At 40.4% G+C, this 21,238-nt stretch overlaps 1 protein-coding gene across 6 annotated transcripts in view; it reads right to left on the reverse strand.

Moving 5' to 3' along the window:
- helz (helicase with zinc finger) overlaps positions 1-21,238 on the reverse strand; it is a 260,171-nt gene that overhangs the window by 127,334 nt on the left and 111,599 nt on the right. For all 6 annotated transcript variants that reach the window (XM_080209367.1, XM_080209368.1, XM_080209363.1 and 3 more), the window contains one exon: positions 5,660-5,778. In XM_080209367.1, the coding sequence (XP_080065493.1) occupies positions 5,660-5,778 (119 nt within the window). The remainder of the gene's footprint in view (positions 1-5,659; positions 5,779-21,238) is intronic.

Consider the following 21,238-nt stretch of genomic DNA (forward strand, 5'->3'; position numbering starts at 1 on the left):
ATATCTAGGCTGTAGAGAAAGGTCAACTTTGTGCGAGGTAGGTCCATTCAAAATGGCAGGAAGGAAGAAGCTGTTCTTGAATCAACTGGTATGTGACCTCAGACTTTTATATCTTTTTCCTGACGGAAGAAGGTGGAAGATAGCATGTCTGGGATGCACGGAGTCTTTTATTATGCTGACTGCTTTTCTGAAGCAGTAGGGGAAGTGCAGACAGACTCAATGGATGGGAGGGTGGTTTGTGAGATGGACTGGGCTACAGTCACGACCCTTTGTAGGAAGCTATTATAGAAGGACACTTGGATAAGTTCAAGGCAATCAGGCAGAGTCAACATGGTTTCATGGAAGGGAAATCATATTGAACCAACTTTTTGCAGTTCTTTAAAGCAGTAATAAGGGCTGCAATAAAGGGGAAATCAGTAGACTTACTGTACTTTGATTTTAAGAAGGCATTTGATAAAGTGTCACATCAAAGCTTTATGCAAAAAATAAAAGCTCATGGTTTAGAGGGTAACATATTGGCATGAACAGAAGTTTGGCTGGCCAATAGAAACTAGAAAGTATTCATAAATGGGTCTTTTTCAAGCTGACAAAATGTAACGAGTGATGTGTCACAGGGATCAGTGCTCAGACTTCAATGCTTTACAACTTGGATGAAGGGATGAATGGAATGGTTGCCAAATTTGCTAATGACACAAAGGTAGGTAGGAAAGCAAGTTGTGAAGTGAATATAATGATATTATATATTATAATGTATGTTATAACGAGGCTACAAAAGGATATCAATGAGTTAAGTGAGTGGGCAAATATCTGGCAAATGGAGTATAATGTGGGAAAATGTGAAATGGCAAAAAGAATAAAAGGGGAGCATATTATCTAAATGGCGAGAGATTGCAGAGGGATCTGGGTGCCTTAGTGCATGAATTGCAAAAGGCTGATATGGAGGTCCAAGTAGTAATTAGGAAAGCTAACAGATTATCATTCATTGTGAGAGGAATTGAATACACAAGTAGGAAAGCTGTACAGTTATACAAAGCACTAGAGACACCATATCAGGAGTACTTCATACAGTATTGGTTACCTTATTTAGGGAAGGATGTAAATACATTGGAATCAGTTCAGAGGAGGTTTACTAGACCATTAATGCAACGGGCAGGGTGCCTCATGAGGAAAGATTGGACAGCTAAGCTTGTATCCGCGAGAGGAGTTAGAGGTGACTTGACTAAAACGTACAAGATCTGAGGATTCTTCACAGGATAGATGTGAAGAGAATGTTTCTTCTGGTGGAAGAATCTAGAACAATTTGTCACTGTTTAAAACTATGGCGTTGCTCACTGAAATTCTAAGGGTTCATAAGAACATAAGAAATAGGAGCAGGAGTAGGCCAACTAGCCCTTCGAGCCTGCCCTGCCATTCAATAAGATCATGGCTGATCTGTCGTGGCTCAGTTCCACATTCCCGCCCTCTCCCCATAACCCTTAATCCTCTCTCTTATCACTCTCTCTCTGGTATTTTCTTCCTGAAAAGGTGGTGGAAGCACAGTCCTTGTATGTTTTTAAGGTCAAGATGAGTATCTTTTGGTAAACAAGGGAGTGATTGGTTATCAGAGGTGGATGGGATGCAGATTTGGAGTTACTATCAGATCAGCAATGAGCTTTCTAAATGGCAGAGCAAGCTTGAAGGGTCAAACAGCCTTCTCCTGCTCCTTCTTCATAAGGTAGCTGAGATTTAAATTTGCAAACAATGCTGTCATAACATTTAGAACATTTGTATTTTCTCCCCGATGTTTTTGTTTCTAATTCTCCAAATGATGTCTTATTAGAATCCAGAGAATCCCTAGGGCGCAGAAGGAGGCCATTCCGCCTGTCGAAGCTGCACAAACCCCCCCCAAACCCACTTCTCTGCCCTATTCCCTTAAACCAACACATTGATAACGGCCAATCCACCTAATCTGAACATCTCTGGAGTGTAGGAAGAAATCTATGCAGACATGGGGGGAACGTGCAAACTCCACAGAGACAGTACCCCGAGGATAAACCAAACTTCATTTTACTATCTTTAAGGCAAGTTACTTTTAATGAAAAAACTGCAAAGAAAAGAACACATTTTGCTGAATGGGTTTCAATCAAAGAGCAAAATATGCAGTCACTTCGAAAACTCCAGACTATTCCACACTTTATACAATACTCATTTTTCTATCTATATTAACTTCAAAAATGTTTAACTGTGAAAGTGACATTAAAAAAATATGGTGAATAGAGGCTGCTACCTTGAATTATCAAGGATGAAGCAATTCACAGAACACTAAATGCCATGCAATCTGATAAATGATACTAATTATAGGGAGAGAGCATCAGAAACATTATAATTTGGACTACCACCTTTGGCTGCAAATGTTTATTTTCAAAAAGGAACTGTCTCAGTCATGATGATATGTGAGCTAAGTAACTTCTGCGCAAGCCTGGCAAGATATGGCAAATCCTGAGCCAGTGAAAAATTATCACTCATTCAATTGCTGTTGCAGTCTTCAATCATGTAATCTAGAGACCAGTTGGGGCAAGCGCGTGATCACAAACATCTCCAAAGCAAATGCCATTTCTTATCTTTAGTAATTAATTATTCGCTCTATCTCAAGGAAACCGGATTAAATTAGCTCTTTTAAAAACGGAACTGTTAGGTCGGGATATTTGCGAAAAGGGATCCTTTTTAGATTAAATCTCGTGCGACCAACACAGGGGGTTGAATAAATATAGGGAACTAGTTCATTCCTCCTCATCCAGAATTGTAATAATTTCAGGATATCCCAGCCGGACATGGGCAACATCAGGGCTCACACCCAAATCAACAACTTTGGGGAACCTTACCTGGGGTTGGTGGCAACATGTTAAATTAACAAAAATGCTTTGGAATATTCAAGCTGTAAATGACACTAGATGATTGTCCTACCATGAATTATTCTTGAGAAACACAAAGCACATTTGGAGAAAACGGGAGCATAAATGATTTGGGGGATCAGAACTAAGAACGTTATTTTAAGTTCAGATTTCTCAAGTTCAAAACTATGCAAAGTTTCACAAAGGGACAGAAACCATAGGTGAAAATCTCAAACATTTTCAAAAGGTAACAATGAATTTTTGATGTTTATTCAAAACGCTTTCCACTTGACTGATCGGTTAAGTCTTCTAAGACACTACAATGGCAAATAACTTCAAATAAAATTTTCAGCAGCTCAGTTTCTTTAAAAAATTCCTTAAATTAAGTTTTCAATTCACAAATAAGAAAATAAGCATTATTGAAAAAAAAGACACATTCATGTAGTTTCTTGTACTGATCAGGACAAAACAAACAGAAAGAACATTGAGCCTTTTTTTAAACTAAAAAAAAAGGCAAAGTCATTTCCTGGGTTCATTCCCCAAGACAATGCCTTGACCAGAGTCAACCTGCCTGGTTTAAACATAGAAAAAAGGAATAAGTCATTCAAACCTGCTCTGCCATTCACCATGAACATGGCCAATCCTCTATCCAACTTCACAGTCAAGAGATTTCCCCATACCCTTTGAAACCTTCAGAGTCTAGAAATCCATCTTTACTTCTTAAATATATTCATCCTCCACAGCCTTCCATGGTAAAGAATTTTACGGGTACGCCACCCACAGTGAAAACATTTCTCCTCATCTCAGTCCTCAATGGCCTCCCCTGTACCTGGAGACCATGATCCCTTGTTCCTGATCCTCCAGCCAGAAGAAACATCTCTGCATCCAGTCCTATCAGAACTTTATATCTTTCAAATAGATTCCCACTCATCCTTCCAAATGCAAAATTTAAACTATGCCTAGCAATTAACTGTCAGTCATCAGTTAATTGGTGTTTCTCTACAGCAATGTGTCAGCCAATTAGCACTCTTCTCATGGAGTATAAACTGTTGTTCCCTTTATATTTGATTTTTTGCAAACTGTTCTCATTGCAAGAAATGCAATACTCAAGTTTTGTATTACAAAATGTCTACTAATAATAAAATGAGACAGCAAACATTATGTCATGACCTGACCAGCTCAATATATTAAGACAATAGCATTAACATAATCCACAGGCAATTTTTATTAAAAACTCACAGCCTTTTTGCTTTTGCTGAATTTATAATCTGAGCACATCAATGGTGCATCAGATAGACTGATGAATAGGGGAAGCAGTTTTGCAGTCATAACATAACCTAAGGAAGGTCTCTCAACTGCTAAACAAATGAGGGAAAAGGAGAAATAAAAAAAATCACAATACAAGACGAAGACCCTTCACTCCATTCGATCTCATCCTTTCAAAATGCCAACTCTTTTCTTTCCAACCAAACACAGGTTGTATGCCTGATAACAGAACAGAAGAATAGACAGATAGCAGGTCACTCAATTACAGAGCAACTTTGGTAACAACATTGAGTAGGGTGCTTCCCCAGCTCTCTTCATAAACTGGAGCAACAGTTATATACACGTTTGGGTGGAGGAGGACGACAACGACTAATGAGGAGAACGGCAGATGCCTACTCCTTCCTTCCTACACCCTCTCCACTCAAAAGCAAAAACACTTGACAACCCCTGTCACACATCAGGCTTACAAGCCAGAAATCCCTACTAACTTAACAGATGGTCAGGAAGTAAAGTTGGCAAAAGTTCCATTTATCAATTTCACAAAGGCAACATTCTTGGACATGCATTATCAATACAGAAACTGGCTCATTAACGCCATACACTTTCGAGCATGTCCCGAATAGGTCTTTGTTGAGAAATCTCTGGCAGACTTGCATATCTGGCAACAAATCCATTTAACTATCCAGAATTGCCAACTCCAAACTTGACATAATACTTTTGCCGCATCTATCCAAAACCTGTACATGCAAGTTGCTTTGAAAGATCTTTCTATCTTTTAAATTTTAGTCCAAAGGGCACTGATGCCCAATTATCGCTGGAATACTAAGTGCTATCCGGCAACAGGAATCATTTTTTCCAGCCATTTTCTTTTTCTTGTGAAAACCGTTACTGTGATACCAGATAAAAGAAGCCATTTCAGAGCCAAGTTGTCTGGACACACTTGTTTCAAAACAGAAACCCTTGGCAATGTTATGGAGGATCAGGTCAGTAAAATTTGCTTTTAAAAGAAGCCTAATTGTCAATTTAAAAAGGAAATCAAACAGACTGTTGTGCTGCCAACATCCGGACATGGCACAACTGAACTGAGTTCAACTGTAGTTTCTTTAAAGGGAGACTCTGGCGGCAGGGAGCAGGGAAGTTCAGTGTCAGCAACAAGATGGCATCAAAAGAAGAAGTAATTCAAAGCATGTTAAACCTAGACAGACACCAAGAATTTTTGGCTTTTAAGATGAAACCTACTACAAACAAAACATAGACCACCACAGACATGTTATTCATTATTTCAATTTTCTTTAAACATCAAGATGGACCCCAACAGCATCCTCCCAAACCTCTCAGCAATGAAATTAAAAAAATAAACAAGATAAATTAATGTGACATTGTGGCATTCACTGCTGTCACTGAAATACTAAAAACACAAATGCTGGTTAGTCTGTCATCACTTAGTGGCTCCACCAGAATTAACAAACCAGTTGATAATTCACTGCCTAATGAAATTCAAACTTGATCCTTAAATCGCTTACCTGCATGTGATCCCCAGCTAAAACAATCCTTGTATGTCTACTAGCTAGTGCCAAAGGCATGATGGTCTCACACTCCATTGCTTGTGCAGCTTCATCCAACAGAATATGAGTGAATAAACCTGTTGATAATCAGAAAGTGTGTGAAAAGTTAATGGAATGTCAGGTTAAAATCTGTGACAATCTACTCAAAGTTGGCCAACGCATGGAATTTGAGTGTCATTTCATTTTATTTCTAATATACCTATAGATATTTATAAAACATTACATTTTCTCTGATTTCATCATGAATGTCTGGGGGTTAAGTCGGCAAACCATTTTCAAGCTGCATCAATCTCACCATCAAGCTGGCTATTCTGGATGAACATAGAACACTCCAGCACAAACAGGCCCTTCGGCCCACAAGTTGCGCCAATCACATCTATACCTACCAAGCCATAGAACTATCTGTAACTCCCAATCCCATTAGATCCCATGTACTCACCCAGAAGTCTTTTAAAACACCCCAGCAAGTTTGCCTCTACCACCACCGATGGCAGCCAATTCCATTCACTCACCACCCTCAGTGAAAAACTTACCCCGACATCTCCTCTGTACTTGCTTCCCAGCACTTAAACCTGTGTCCTCTCGTAGCAACCATTTCAGCCCTGGGAAACAGCCTCCGAGAATCCACCCTATCTATTCCTCTCAACATTTTATAGACCTCTATCAGGTCACCTCTCAACCTTCGTCTCTCCAGGGAGAAAAGACTGAGCTCCCTCAATCTATCTTCATAAGGCATGCCTCCCAATCCAGGCAACATCCTTGTAAATCTCCTCTGTACCCTCTCAATAGCTTCCACGTCCTTCTTGTAGTGAGGCGACCAGAACTGCGCACAGTACTCCAAGGGGGGTCTGACAAGGGTCTTATAAAGTTGCAGCATTGCCTCCCAACTCCTAAACTCAATCCCTTGATTAACGAAGGCCAGTACACCATACGCCTTCTTGACCACATCCTCCACCTGCGAGGCCGATTTAAGAGTCCTATGGACCCGAACCCCAAGATCCTTCTGCTCTTCAACCCAGCTAAGACTCCTACCCTTGATATTGTACTCCTGCATCCCGTTGGTCCTGCCAAAATGGACCACTACACATTTATCCGCATTGAAGTCCATCTGCCACTTCTCTGCCCAGTCTTGCATCCTATCAATGTCACGCTGCAACTTCTGACATCCCTCCAGATACCCACAACACCACCAACCTTCGTATCGTTGGCGAACTTACTAAGCCATCCCTCCACTTCCTCATCCAGGTCATTTGTGAAAATGACAAACAGCAAGGGTCCTAGAACAGATCCCTGGGGCACTCCACTGGTGACCGACATCCATGCAGAAAAAGACCCATCTGCAACCACTCTCTGCCTTCTGCAGAGAAGCCAAAGCCCCTTGGATCCCATGCCCTCTCACCTTCTCAAGAAGTCTTGCATGGGGGACCTTATCAAACGCTTTGCTGAAGTCCACGTAAACCATGTCCACCGCTCTTCCTTCGTCAATGTGTTCAGTCGCATTTTCAAAGAACTCAACTAAGCTCGTAAGGCACGACCTGCCCTTGACAAAGCGGTGCTGACTATTTCTGATCATTCTAAACTTCTCTAAATGCTCATAAATCTTGTCCCTCAGAATCCTCTCCATCAACTTACCGACCACTGAGGTCAGACTCACCGGTCGGTAATTTCCCGGGCTATCCCTGTTCCCTTTCTTGAAAATAGGAACCACATCCGCAATCCTCCAAAACCTCTCCCGTCTCCATCGACGATGCAAAGATCATTGCCAGGGGCTCTGCAATCACTTCCCTCACCTCCCACAGTAACCTGGGGTACATCCCATCCGGTCCTGGTGACTTATCTATCTTGATAGAATTTAAAAGTTCCAACACATCCTCTTTCTTAATATCCACATACTCAATCTTTTCAGTCTGCCGCAAACCTGTAGTACAACCTCCCAGATCACTTTCCACCGTGAATACCGAGGTAAAGGACTCATTAAGCACCTCAAAGAACTTTGCATGAACCAGAGGTTGGGGAATTTTTTGATTTACTGTCACATGTATTAGTATGCAGTGAAAAGTATTGTCCCTTGCATGCTAATATAGACAAAGCATACCATTCATAAAGGAAAGGAGAGAGTGCAGAAAGTGATGTCACAGTCATAGCTAGGATGTGGAGAAAGGTCAACTTATTCAAAAGTCTGACAGCAGCGGGGAAGAAGCTTTCTTGAGTTGGTTGGTATGTGACTTCAGACATTTTTATTATTATTTTCTTGACAGAAGGTGGAAAAGAGTATATCCAGGGTGCATGGGGTCCTTAATTATGCTGGCTGCTTTTCTGAGGCAGTGGATGAGAGACTGGTTTGTGTGATGGACTGGGCTTCATTTATGACCATTTGTAGTTCCTTGCTGTCTTGGGCAGAACAGAAGCCATACCAAGTGGTGATATAATTGGAAGAATGCTTTCTATGGTGCATCTGTAAAAGGTAGTGAGAGTTGTAGCTGACGTGCCAAACTTCTTTAGTCTTCTGAGAAAATAGAGGCGTTGGTGGGCTTTCTTAACTATAGTGTTGGCATGGGGGGACCAGGGCAGGTTGCTGGTGATCTGAACACCTAAAGACGTGAAGCTCTTAACCATTTCTACTTGGTCCCCATAGACAAGGGCATGTTCTCCACTAGGCTTCCTGAAATCTGTGACTATCTACTCCGTTTTGTTGATATTGAGGGAGAGATTGTCGTAGTTGCACCTGTTCACCAGATGCTCTATCTCATTCCTGCACTCTGTTCTCATCATTGTTTGAGATCCGACCCCAAGCTTAAGTCCACATCCCATTGTTTTGTTCAGCAGCATGTTAATGTCACAAATTAAATTGGAATCACATTAATTTTCCTTGCTGGGTAAGTTCCAATCACCTAAACCATTTGATCCTCCCCAAAATATATTAAAACACTTCAGATTTATTCTGAAAATGGTAGCACAAGTACAATCAGAACTTTTTTCTAGATTAACCACAGGATGTTTGCATCACTGGCTAGGTCAGTATTTATTGCCCATCCCTAATTGCCCACAAGGGGGTGGTGGTGTGCTGCCTTCTTGAACTGCTGCAGCCCATAAACTGAAGAAACACCCAGAGCGCTGTTAGGAAGGAAGTTCCAGGTTTTTGAACCACCAGATGTGACTTTTACAGGCATTTTCAAACAGTTCAGTACTGAAGTCCCCCAAATCAAAAAGACACCACAGCAAAAAGATCTGAAGAACAGAAAGGCATGGATTAACTCCCACAAAACATAAGAACATAAGAAATAGGAGCAGGAGTAGGCCATCTGGCCCTTCGAGCCTGCCCCGCCATTCAATAAGATCATGGCTGATCTGTCGTGGCTCAGTTCCACTTTCCCGCCCTCTCCCCATAACCCTTAATCCCCTCTCTTATCAAAAACCCATCAACCCGCTTCTTAAAAATATTTAGCGAGGCAGCCTCCACCACTTCAACGGGCAGAGAATTCCAGAGATTCACCACCCTTTGAGTGAAGAAGTTCCTCCTCAACTCCGTTCTGAACCACCCCCCCTTTATCTTGAGGCTGTGCCCCCTAGTCCTACTGTCTTTTTTGAGCGGGAAGAGTCTTTCCACCTCTATCCTATCCATCCCATTCATCATCTTATACGTCTCAATGAGATCTCCCCTCATTCTTCTAAACTCTAACGAGTACAAGCCTAGTTTATTCAGCCTCTCCTCATAGCTCAACCCCCTCAACTCCGGTATCAGCCTAGTAAACCTCCTCTGCACTCCCTCCAGGGCCAAAATATCCTTGCGCAGGTGCGGCGCCCAAAACTGCACACAGTACTCCAGCTGCGGCCTCACCAAAAGCTGCCACTGTCTCACTCAATCCATTTCATGAAACTGATGAAGGGTACAAATATATAGAATAGAATCAAAGAGCAGTTGCTGCACAGAGGCCATTCAGCCTGTCATTTCTGTACTAGCTCTCTGCAAGGGCTCCCACTATCCTCTGTATCCCCTAGCATTGTGAATGTTCTCTCTTCAAATGCTTATGCGTGACTGAATCTGCTTCTACACTATCTCAGGCACTGCATTCTAAATCCTAACCATTGCTGTATAAAAAAGCTTTTCCTCACGTTGCCTTTGGCTCTTTTGGCAATCACTTTAAATCAGCATTCAGCGGTCCTCAATCCTTCTGCCAATGGCAACAGTTTCTCTCTTCCTATCCAGTCTACGCTTTTTGATTGTGAAGGATGTCTTGAGAGACACACTGAACACAATCTTCCATTTTCTGCAATCTCGAGCAAATATTACAAAATAAAACTGCAGCTTTTTTTTTAATCTTTGTTGCAGATATGCCCCTGTAGTGCTCAATGTAACCTCTGCAATATCTGTTTTTACTGAAATTTAATCATATATTTGGAATCTAAGTTGCTAGTGATGTGAGTAGCAAACCAAGCACAACAGATGAGGTCCTGGTTTTGAAAGCTATCACTGCTCTTCAAAATTGTTCAGTCAGCCTTCTCTGTTCACTTCCACATTTATAAAGAGATCACAGAATGCAAGGAGACCTTGGTCAGCAACTGTAGCTAGAACAAAGAGTATATTAAATTTATGAATCTAAACATCAAGACACTCCCAGCATCTAACACAGTAGTTGCTTTTTAAGGATGGCTTCAGAAACCAAGTGCAAATATACTGCTACAACTTTCACATTTGGTAATGATGTTCAGTGACAGTGCAACTCTGGAATGGAGCTTTGTTCCAATTTTGAAATGGAATGGTCTCCTGCAGGGGGCAAAGATATACGTCACTGGGTTGTATAACTACATAAATGCACTGCAACATCAAACCTCATTTACAAAAAGCAGGATGACTTGCACGTAAAAGCTAGGATCCATTGGTCCACCCACACACTTTATAAACTGAAGAGATCAGTTTAGTTATGGAGTGTGTGCATGCAGCACATTTACAATTCAGCAATACTACAGATAAACCTTATCTCAAAGTCACCAACAAGCCTCTTAAAACAGAAACAGGGCACATGCATGTCCATCCCATTATACATCAACTCAGCTGGACTGTGGATGCAACACAAAATGCCACACAGCATAGCTATTTAATATTTTCTCAATGAAACTGCTCAAATGACTGTCCAAAACACTGGTATTGCACAGAAGGGCACTCAGTCCATGTAGTCTGCACAGGCTCTTTTGGAGGAGGAATCCACGTAAAGCCACTCTTCCTCCTTACCTTCAAGCCTTTTCTCCTTCCAAGTACTGATACAATTGCCTTTGGAAAGCTGCTATTGAGCGTGTTTCCACTACCCTATCAGGCATACAAACATTATATATAATACACAAAATATACACAGACACTGTGCACATAATTGTAGATATACACTTACGCAAGTACATATATAGTTTTACTGAACTAAAATCCAAACTAAAAACTGAGAAAACGTCAATGAACAAACCCTGAAAACAAGGCAGCGACTCATACCAACAAGCAGGAGATGCAAGGCAGTTATCTGAAAACCTTCTACATTTCATGTGTACATTGGTCATCATACAACAGTCAAACACACAAGTGAGACCAAGGCTTTCACAGTAGCCCCAACAGTTTGACCTGAGCCACATTGCCAGGAGGAAGGTGCAAAGCAAGAACTCAGGCTTCTTTGGAACAAAGCAAAAGGGAAAGGGAGAGACACATCATTCTCACACAATCAATAACCTGATGATCCACATTACAGCCTTGGACCAAAGAGCTGAATTCCAGAGGTGATGGGAGAGTAACTGGCCTTGACAGGCAGCATTTGACCGAGTGTGTCATCAAAGAATTCAAGCAAAACTTAAATCAATGGGAATCAAGGGCAAAAACAGTGCTTTGGTTGGAGTCATACCTAACAGCAAGATGTTAGAGTCAATTCGCTCAGCCCCAGGATATCGCCACGGAGGTTCCTCATCCTTAGTCAAACCAGCTTCAGCTGATTCATCAACAACCTCCCCTTCATGTCCCAGAATGGTAGGATGTGGAATTCTGTAAGTGCATTCCTGATCTCTGCTGTACTATTTGGAGTTACAAGCCCAGCATTTAGAACAAGATTTCGACCATTATAAGAGGTCAGGAGTAAGGATATTTACTTCTGATTGGATCATTCAATTCAGTTGCCACTCCTTCAAATTGAAGCAGTCCATTCCTGCACATAGCAAGATTTGAACAACGTTCAGGCTTGGGTTGATAAGTGCTAATAGCCACACCACAAGTGTCAGGCAATTGCCATCTCGAATGGGAGAAATCTGAGCACCCCATATGACAGTGAACATCATTATGATTGCTGAATCTCTCACCGGATATGAAACTTTATGACTGTCTTGACCAACAAACTGGAGTTACCAACGGCAAACTTAACTCGTCCAATGCAAAAATACTATGTCTACAAAAGCAAGTCAGGAGCTTGGGAATTCTTCAGCAACTGATTGTTCAAAGCCGAAACACCATCTACAGTGCATAAATCAAAAGTATAATGGAATATTTTTGCTTGGATGAGTGGTGCTCCAACACTTGATGCTCAACACCATCCAAGGCAAAGCAACTTGTTTGATCGGCACCTCATCCATTGCCTGTGCATTATGGCTGCAGTGTGCCATCTACAAGATGCACTGCAGAAACTCACCAAGGGTCCTTTGGCAACTATTTCCTAACCCGTGACCTATACTGCCTGGAAGGAAAAAGGCAGCAGGCACATGGGAGCACCTGCAAGTTTTTCTCCATGCCATACACAATCCTGATTTGGAAATGTATCACTGTCTCTGGTTTTCAAATTCTGGCACTCTCTTTTAGCAGCACTATGTTTTACCAACACCACGTGAAACTCCAGCATTTTAATGTGGCAGCTCACCACCTCTAGAACAATTCTGGATGGGCAGTAAACTTTGGCCTTGCCAGGGATGCCCACATCCCATGAAAGAATCAAAGAGTAATCCACCGACCCAACTGAAGCATAAGAGGACTGAAGCACAGTCCGTGTTGCTATTTGTACAAATGTAGTATTAATAGACATGCACCATGCAAAAATGATATTCAAATAGGTGCCTCAGATGTCTCAATAATGTTGTCATTGGGACTCAGCAAAAGTACATTTAATGCAGGTTGGTTATTGCAAAAAAGTGTCCTAAATCTTGGCTGTACATTACACCACAATTTGTAAAGGTACTGTCAGTGGAATACACACTGTTTAACTGAGTCTTCAGTTATCATCTTTCTTTACCAAAGAAAAAGAATCAGCTCTTCCACAAACTCTTAAATTGATAGAAAACTGTGTGTAGTGGCAGATCAGCAAGCAGCACTCCAGGTGAATGCAGAGTTTTTCCAGTTTGCCGCCCTCAAAGTGATACAACAGCTTCTCACCTGCACTGCTCTACAAAACCCCCTTGTGGAGACTCAGCAATAGATAATAATTCATAACTGCTGTAAAGATAAGGTACATCCACAAATCATTTATATTTTAAAGAAAAGAAAATCTGCATGCGCTACAGGACAAAAACATTACACAGTTTACTTTAAAAAAAACCTGCTCAACGTCTTAAGTGCCATGAGCCATTTGTTGCCTTGTTTATTGCTTTGTCGCATCCTTAAACCTTGGTCTACTGGAAAAAGGGGTAAATATTGACCATTTTAAACATGAACACAATTCAGAACAAAGATAGAAAACTGAAGATAAGTACAGGACACATTCTTCTGGTCTGATTTTGGCCTTTTTTTACCTGAAGGCACTGACTACGACTCAGGTGCAGTGGTTCAGACACTGGTCGTCCTCTAACACTCACACAAGTCGTCGTTCTTCAGGTGTCAGCCCATAATAGTAAATGTAATATATTGCTGAGTCCCTCTTGTCCAAACAAACCATTTGCACATATGTACTGTCCAGGAGAGATCACCAGAATGTGTTCAGGAATGGAAACCATTGGCTGATAGTTCCTGAACTAGATCACGGATTCCCACGGTGATGTAGCACCTTTGCTGCCACACCACCAAAGGTCAGCGAACACTGCACAGACTACAAATCAAACCTTTCACTCTGAACACAACATTAAGAATGCACAAGGGTTCCTACAGGCTATTTAGTCCCACAGACAATTATATTGGAAGTATTTGATGATTTGCATTCCAACAGCTTTTTATTCATAAGATATTAAAGATGACAATTACTGAGCTAGGTTAGCAGAGTCCAAGTTCTCTAAATTTGTGATAACTAATTTGTAATAAGGGCTCAGGCCCTTAAGAGTTGCTCCAAAACAAACAGTTTTTTTAAAATCAATAATACAATAGTGACTGTAACACTGCAAGTCCTGATCAGACTCCCAAACAGATGAGAGCCCTTGTGTCTGAATCTGACAGTTTCCTTTGCAGACAAGCAGCATAAATGAGGTGCTGCCAGGTGATGTGATCCTGTAGCCAACAGGGTTAAGGCACCCTTAAGTGTCAAAACAAGCATTTGTTTCTGTCTTTATGTGGTAAGCAGAATTTTCAAATGTAGCCTCTCATGTCTGTCATTCTGGAGTTTATTTGCATGCTTTTGTGAGCTCACATGTCCTGATAGCTGTAACTTCAAAATCAGATTTGATCTTCTGCGGCACTGTCCCGTCTTCAAGTTCACCTCCACAGCAGCCAACAACAGTCCAAAGAGAACAAAAGTGATATATTTGCTTAAAGGGGGTAAAGTAGGCTTTCGTAGCAGTAAGGCACTTTGAAATGACATGTTTTAATTCTTCTACTCACAATTGAGACTGAAATATTGTGAGTGCAAAACCAATTGTAGTGACAATTTTCATAGGAGATTTTCACAGTAACTTCAATACAATGTTAATCTAAGTCTACTTGTGACTAATAAATGAACTTAAGTTTAAGCTTTTAAAATACTTACTAACTTAATTACAGATTTTATAGTTCTGATCAAACTCAAACTTGCTTTGTGACGACTTCAAAGACAATTCATGCATGCGAAACTCATGCTAACACATATCTCAGAAGAGAGACAAGGACAAGATCTTAAAACAAGCCATACAACAAATAGGAAACCATGCACAGATCTAGGACAGCAAGTCACAACACTGGAAACAATTTCACTGTGATCTAACTCCATACAGACAAGTTTTGCGAATATATGTTGCGGTGGTGTCTGTGAAGGAATGATGCTGGTTCTGAAGGAAAAGATATCTGCAGTTAGTTGCATAACTTAATGCTGCAGTTCAACAGAAGTGAACTCAAATTTATAATTTTGCACAATGTACAGAACATCATCCATCAAAATTATTGTTCTAATATAATGTGATAACTCAGTTCCTCAAGCAATCAGATATGCTAATTTCTAAAATAAATAGCATAGCTTCAGAATTATTGAAGACTGATTAAGCATCAGATTAAAAAACCATATTAATTTTGTTCCATTAATTTCATATTTTCCAAGGTCCATTCAGCAGTTTTCATTTTAGAGAACACTGTACAAAGGTCCTATTTTAGTTAACCACTGTCCTTCATTTCTGCTATTATATAAACTGCATGCTTCTCCTTCCCAATTAATCCCAGCAGAATGTGCATTTCCAACACAGATAATTAGGGAATCATAATATTTGTGAATGGCTGTCATTTAAAATTATCTTCTGGTTGCTATTAATAATGGAATACGAGTATCAATAGTTTTGGACTTCGGGTTTCCTGCAAGGTTTCAAAAGTTATCAAAGTGCCTGACCTTGTTTCTGAAATAGAGGCAGGCTACCTTAGAATTTAATCATAATAACTCTGAATAAAAGCATCTTTTACTTACCTCAAACTGCTGAGGGGAAAAAAATTCTCAGTGATTTTCTGAACCTATTGACATGACACTTTTCTTGAAATTATAGATTAAAAGTTTATATTGGCACACATTTTCCATCTGCAAAACTTTAGTTTAATTGTGGTGTTTTGTCAAAGCTCCTCAACAATGCAAACTGACATCCGACTGAATATATTTGAAGAGAAGTTCTTACTTGCACTGAAGTAAAGACATGGAGATCCATTGCATCAACAGTAAATTAATTAGATCACTGCACTGACATGTTAGTTTCTGTACAACTGACACTGAGAGGAGCAAGGAGCAGAATCCTTCGCACTCCTAAAAGCTTAGCTTTACACTTAAATGCCAGTTAACGACTCAGCATTAATCAGCAGTGGAAATCTCAAAAGACATCATACAGATCATCACATAACTTCTATTAGGGCACCAAGATATGTCAATTTCCATAATCAATAGCACCTCTTAGAAACAGATTAGGTGTTTATTCATTTTTTCTCAGGGAATAACATTTGAAGTGTCCTTTCCTACACCCACCAAAGCAATCATAATTTTCAACTAGAGGGATTAGACTTATCTTGTTTCAACTGACAGTACTTATATTCAAGGGTCAGGAATTGTAGGCTTAAACGTCATACTGTGATAAACATTTTAATCTACGCCACATTACAAGCATCCAATTCATGGTTCTCATGTTTTAGAATGTGTCTTTTAGGTTTTAGAATATACCTTCTAATTTTGAGAATTAAAGTTTTAACTGCAGAAAATGAGGTAAATGCAACGTTAACAAGCTGGGAAGTTATTGTATTTATACAGAGAAACAGAGTTGAAAGACAGCAGGTGGAGAACTTAGACAATACATGACTGAAAACGGAAACTAAAAATGGAAGCAGAAAAGGGAGACAGAAAGGAAACTCACTTTTCTTTTCCCAGGAAAAGAACTAAACCAGAGGTTTGGACAGTCTGTGCTATGTAATTATTTTATTCTGGTTACTTTTCCAATACTTCTAAGTTACAAGACTCTTTTTCCTGCACCAAGGTGCAAAACCGTATTTTCACTGAATAGTGAAAGGTTTGTAAGATTACTACCAGTGCATCCACTACCTCTGGAGCTAATTCCTTTAATATCCGAAGGATGCAACCCATCAGATCTGGATCCAAGGAACTTAGCTGCCTTTCTGCCCATTAGGTTCCCCAGTAGTTTCTTTAACGATAGTCATTGTATTTATTTCCTCCCAATTATTTAGTATTTTAGAATGCTATTAGTGTCTTCTATCGTGAAGACTGACACAATGTATGTATTTAACTTCTCTGCCATTTCCTAGTTCCCTCTTATTATTTCCCTCGAATCATTCTCTAAGAAGCTTACGTTCACTTCGGCTTCTTTCTTCCTTTTCTTTTTTCCTTTAAAAGCACTCTTACTGTCCATTTTCAGTACATTACCTAGTAGTTTACCTTTAGTTCATTTTCTCCCTCTACAATTTTTTGTGTCATCCTTTGTTGGTTCCTAAAAATTTCCCAACCCTCTGGCTTATCACTAATCTTTGCACAGTGCATGTTTTTTCCAACAGCTTAATGCTATCCTTAGCTTCCTTGGTTAACCACGGTTCATTTATCCCCTTCTTCCTCACTGAGATGATATAGTTGTTTTGCATCATGCACGATTTTCATAAACCATCTTTTCCGCTGAAACTCCTTTCCCAAGTCTATTCCAGCCAACTCTACCTTCATTCCTTTCTAGTTATCCTCGTTTAATTTTAGCATTGTTGTTTCTGGCCAAAGTTTCTCAAATTGAATTCTAAATTCTAGCATGTTATGATCACTGTTTCCCAAGGGATCCTCAGCTTCATTACACATTGCCAGATTCAAAATAGTCTGATCCCTGACTCAATCTGCAACATATTGTTCTAGGAAACTGTCCCAAATACACAAGCTCTTCCTCAGAGCTATTTCTGCCAATTTGATTTTCCCAATCCAAAAGATGATTAAGGTCACCCATGATTAAAGTTTTTTTTCACATGCCCTGAACCTCCTGATTTAAGCTCTACCCTAATATAGCTAACATACTTATTCCATCTCATACGAACGAAGCTAGCCCACTACCCTTTCTTCCTGTCTGTCCTTAGGGAAAGTAACACACCCTGAAAATTTACTTCCTAGCTTTGATCTACTTGTAATCGTATCTCTAATGGCTAGAACGTACCAATTAATTTCACTTGATGCCACTTATTTATTTTGTGCTGAATACTACATGCATTTAGGGAATTTAGCTATTTTACATTTTTCCCCATTTGACACTATTTCTTGTTTTTTTAAAAGAAAATGTTTATACACTGTCTTTTCATGTTGTACCCTGCGTATCGCTACCCAAATAGCTGCCTTGTAATGCTGCCATATCCTTCTCCTTTATAGACCTTTGTATCCTCTCTCCAAAATGATCCCTTCCTCTATTTCATTTAAGACATCTCTACTTCCCTAGTCATGCGGGTTACACAAGCATTGCGTTTCCCCCCCCCACCACCACTCGGCTTAGATGCAGGCCACCCCAATAGTACAGCCTCCACTTTCCCCAGTACTAATGTCGATAGTCCATGAATATCTCTCTCAACTCATGTACCCTATACTAACCTACTGACCATTCTGATTATGTTTATCGTCACATGTATTAGTATACACTGAAAAGTATTGTTTCTTGTGCACTAACAAAGCATACCAATTATGGAATACATTGTGGAGGAGGAGATAGTGCAGAATCTATTGTTAGAGTCATAGCTAAGGTACAGAGAAAGATCAACTTAATATAACGTAGGTCCATTCAAACATCTGATGGTAGCAGGGCAGAAGCAGTTCTCGAGTCAGTTGGTACGTGACCTCAGACTTATGTATCTTTCTTCCCAACAGAAGATGGAAAAGAGTATGTCCCAGCGGTATGGTGTGCTTGATTATATTGGCTGCTTTTCCAAGGCAGCAGGAAATGTAAACAAAAATCAATGGATGGGAGGCTGGTTTGTGTGGTGGACTGTGTTATGTTCACAACTCTTTGTAGTTTTTTGTGGTCTTGTACCAAGCTGTGATACAATCGTAAAGAATGCTTTCTGTGGTGCATCTGTAAAAGTTGATGAGAGGCGACATGCCAAATTTCCTTAGCCACTTGAGAAAGGCTTTGACTAAGCGTCGGCATGGAGGGACCAGAATAAGTTGTTGGTGAGCTGGACACCTCGAAACTTGAAGCTCTCGACCATTTCCACCACCCCCGTTGATGGAGACGGAGCATGTCCTCCATTACGCTTCCTGAAATTGATGACTATCTCCTTCATTTTACAGACATTGAGGGAGTGATTATTGTCGTTGCACCAATTCACCAGATTCTCTCTTTCCTATACTCGGTCTCATCATTGTTTGAGATCCGACCTACCACGGTGATGTTATCAGCAAACTTGAAAAGGTGAGTTGGAGGGGAATTTGGCCACACAGCCATAGGGTGGAAGTAGTAAACGGCTGAGGACACAGCCTTGTGGGACACCAGTGTTGAGGATGATCATGGAGGTGTTTTTGTCTACCCTTACCAATTGCAGTCTGTAGGTTAGGAAATCTAGATCCAATCGCAGAGGGAGGAGCCAAGGCCCAGGCCATAGAGTTTTGTTAAGAAAAATGTTGTTGCAGGCTGAGCTGTAGACAATAAATAGGAGCTTGACATAGATGTCCATATTATCCAGGTGTTCCAGGATTGAGTGTAGGGCCAGGGAGATGGCATCTGCTGTTGACCTGTTGCAGCGATAGGTAAACTATAGTAGGTCCAGACAATCGAAGACTGGAATTGATTCGTTCCATGACTAACCTTTTGAAGCACTACATAATGATGGATGTCACAGCCACCAGGCAACTCGTCAATAAGGTACGCTGGCTGGCTTTTCTTTGATACAAGCATGATGATGGTCATCTTCTTGAAGTAGGTAAGGTGCTCTGATTGGTGTATGGAGAGGTTAAAGATGCCTGTGAATGTTCCTGCCAGCTGGTCCATGCAAAACCTGAGTGCTCATCTGGGCCAGGCACTCTCCGTGGGTTGATTTTCAAGGCGGCTGATCTGACCTCTGCAGTGGTGACCACTGATACCGCTTTGGCCAAGGCTTCCAGGGTGGAAGTCATGCTCTCAATCTTGCTCAAAATGGGCATAGAATGCATTGAGCTCCTCAGAGGTCTGTTACTGTGGTGGTGTATTTATTCAGGTTAGTCGTCGTGTTCTTAAATATTGACCAGTTTGCTGATCCGAAGCAGTCCCATAGGAGATCTTCCGATTCCTCAGATCAATATTTCACGACTATCCAATTCTCCCGCTCAAACAATCCCTTTCTTTAAATAGAAAGCAGAGATGAGTCACTGTCTAGCTGAGCTTCCTGCTACAGTAATCAGCATCTACTGAGGCCCTATCCAGGCAAGAGTGTTCAGGTGATTGAGAGTGAACTGATACTCAGTAAGCTACCTGTTTAACTAGGCTACATAACTTAAAAAAGAATGTACCAGTTGAATTCCCACTTTGATCCACTCACTCACTCGGACTGTGTCTCACTCAAGATGAAGTATCTCCCACTGCTTGTGTGCCACTTATTTCTAACAAATCTCCCCTTAGCTTTTACTGCTCCAAGGCGAAGCCCCAGATTCTTCAGTCTCATCATTTAACTGAAGTTTCAATTCAGAAGAACTAAGGATCTAAAATGAAATACCCAAGTTTAATTACAAAACCACTTTCAAATCTCAAAGCCATACGAGATAGCAGAACCGAATTACTTCTATACTCCCTCGATAAGGCAGATTGTCCTATTAATGAACTATTATTTTATGATTGGTGAAAAACTCCCAGATGCAGCACACACTTTGGCAGGACTGAATTTAAAACCAAAGTTAAAAAGATGCTTGAGTAAATGAACTGAAGAATCACAAAACTAAAAACTCATTAAAACCCATACTAAATGATGATTTTTTTTTTCAATTCTTCTTTTTATGTTTAACAAGTGGAGCTTATCCCCCTCATCTAAAATTTTCATTATTAAAGCCAATCACCATTTGCTTATTCAACAGACCATCAAGACTCTTCTGGGATAGCCTTGAAACAAGGACAAGTGATTTAGTCTGGATTAATGATACAACTACATCATTGCTGATGATTAATGTCCACTTTGCTTCACTCGTCCAGAAGTACATTCTTATTTGGCAAATCATATAATGCGAAGTCTCAGATTTAAATACTAGGTCAATATGTTTTTATTTCCCCCATATCAGCAAGGGGGAGACAAAACACATTTTTCATCAAAGAATATTTTAATTATGGCCCAAATCAATGACAGCTTTCTAGTGAGAATTAGATGGAACACTTGAAAAAAAATCCATCAAACAGTACTAGGTTATTTCTAGTTGCTGTTGTTTCCAGGTACTGCCTGATATATATTTTTCAAGTATTCATCTAATTCTCACTAGAAAGCTGTCATTGACCTGGGCCCCGAGTTAAAACATCCTGTGTGTGAAAAATGTTTCTCGTGAGGCTAACTTTGGCACAACTGGCCTTCTAATGTGCTATAATATCCATGATAAGACGAGCAAGGAGCTGCTAATAAAAATCCGCTTTGCCATTCTCCATTAATGAAGGATGTAGAGATGTTTTTGGTTCCAAAAGAAGACCCAATTGCGCACCAATTTATTCTGCGCACTCTTACAAAAAGAACTTTGAGATCAA

This window comes from Carcharhinus amblyrhynchos, chromosome 21 (genome assembly GCF_965287045.1).
Source record: "Carcharhinus amblyrhynchos chromosome 21, sCarAmb.v2.hapA, whole genome shotgun sequence".
Taxonomy (NCBI): Eukaryota; Metazoa; Chordata; class Chondrichthyes; order Carcharhiniformes; family Carcharhinidae; genus Carcharhinus; species Carcharhinus amblyrhynchos.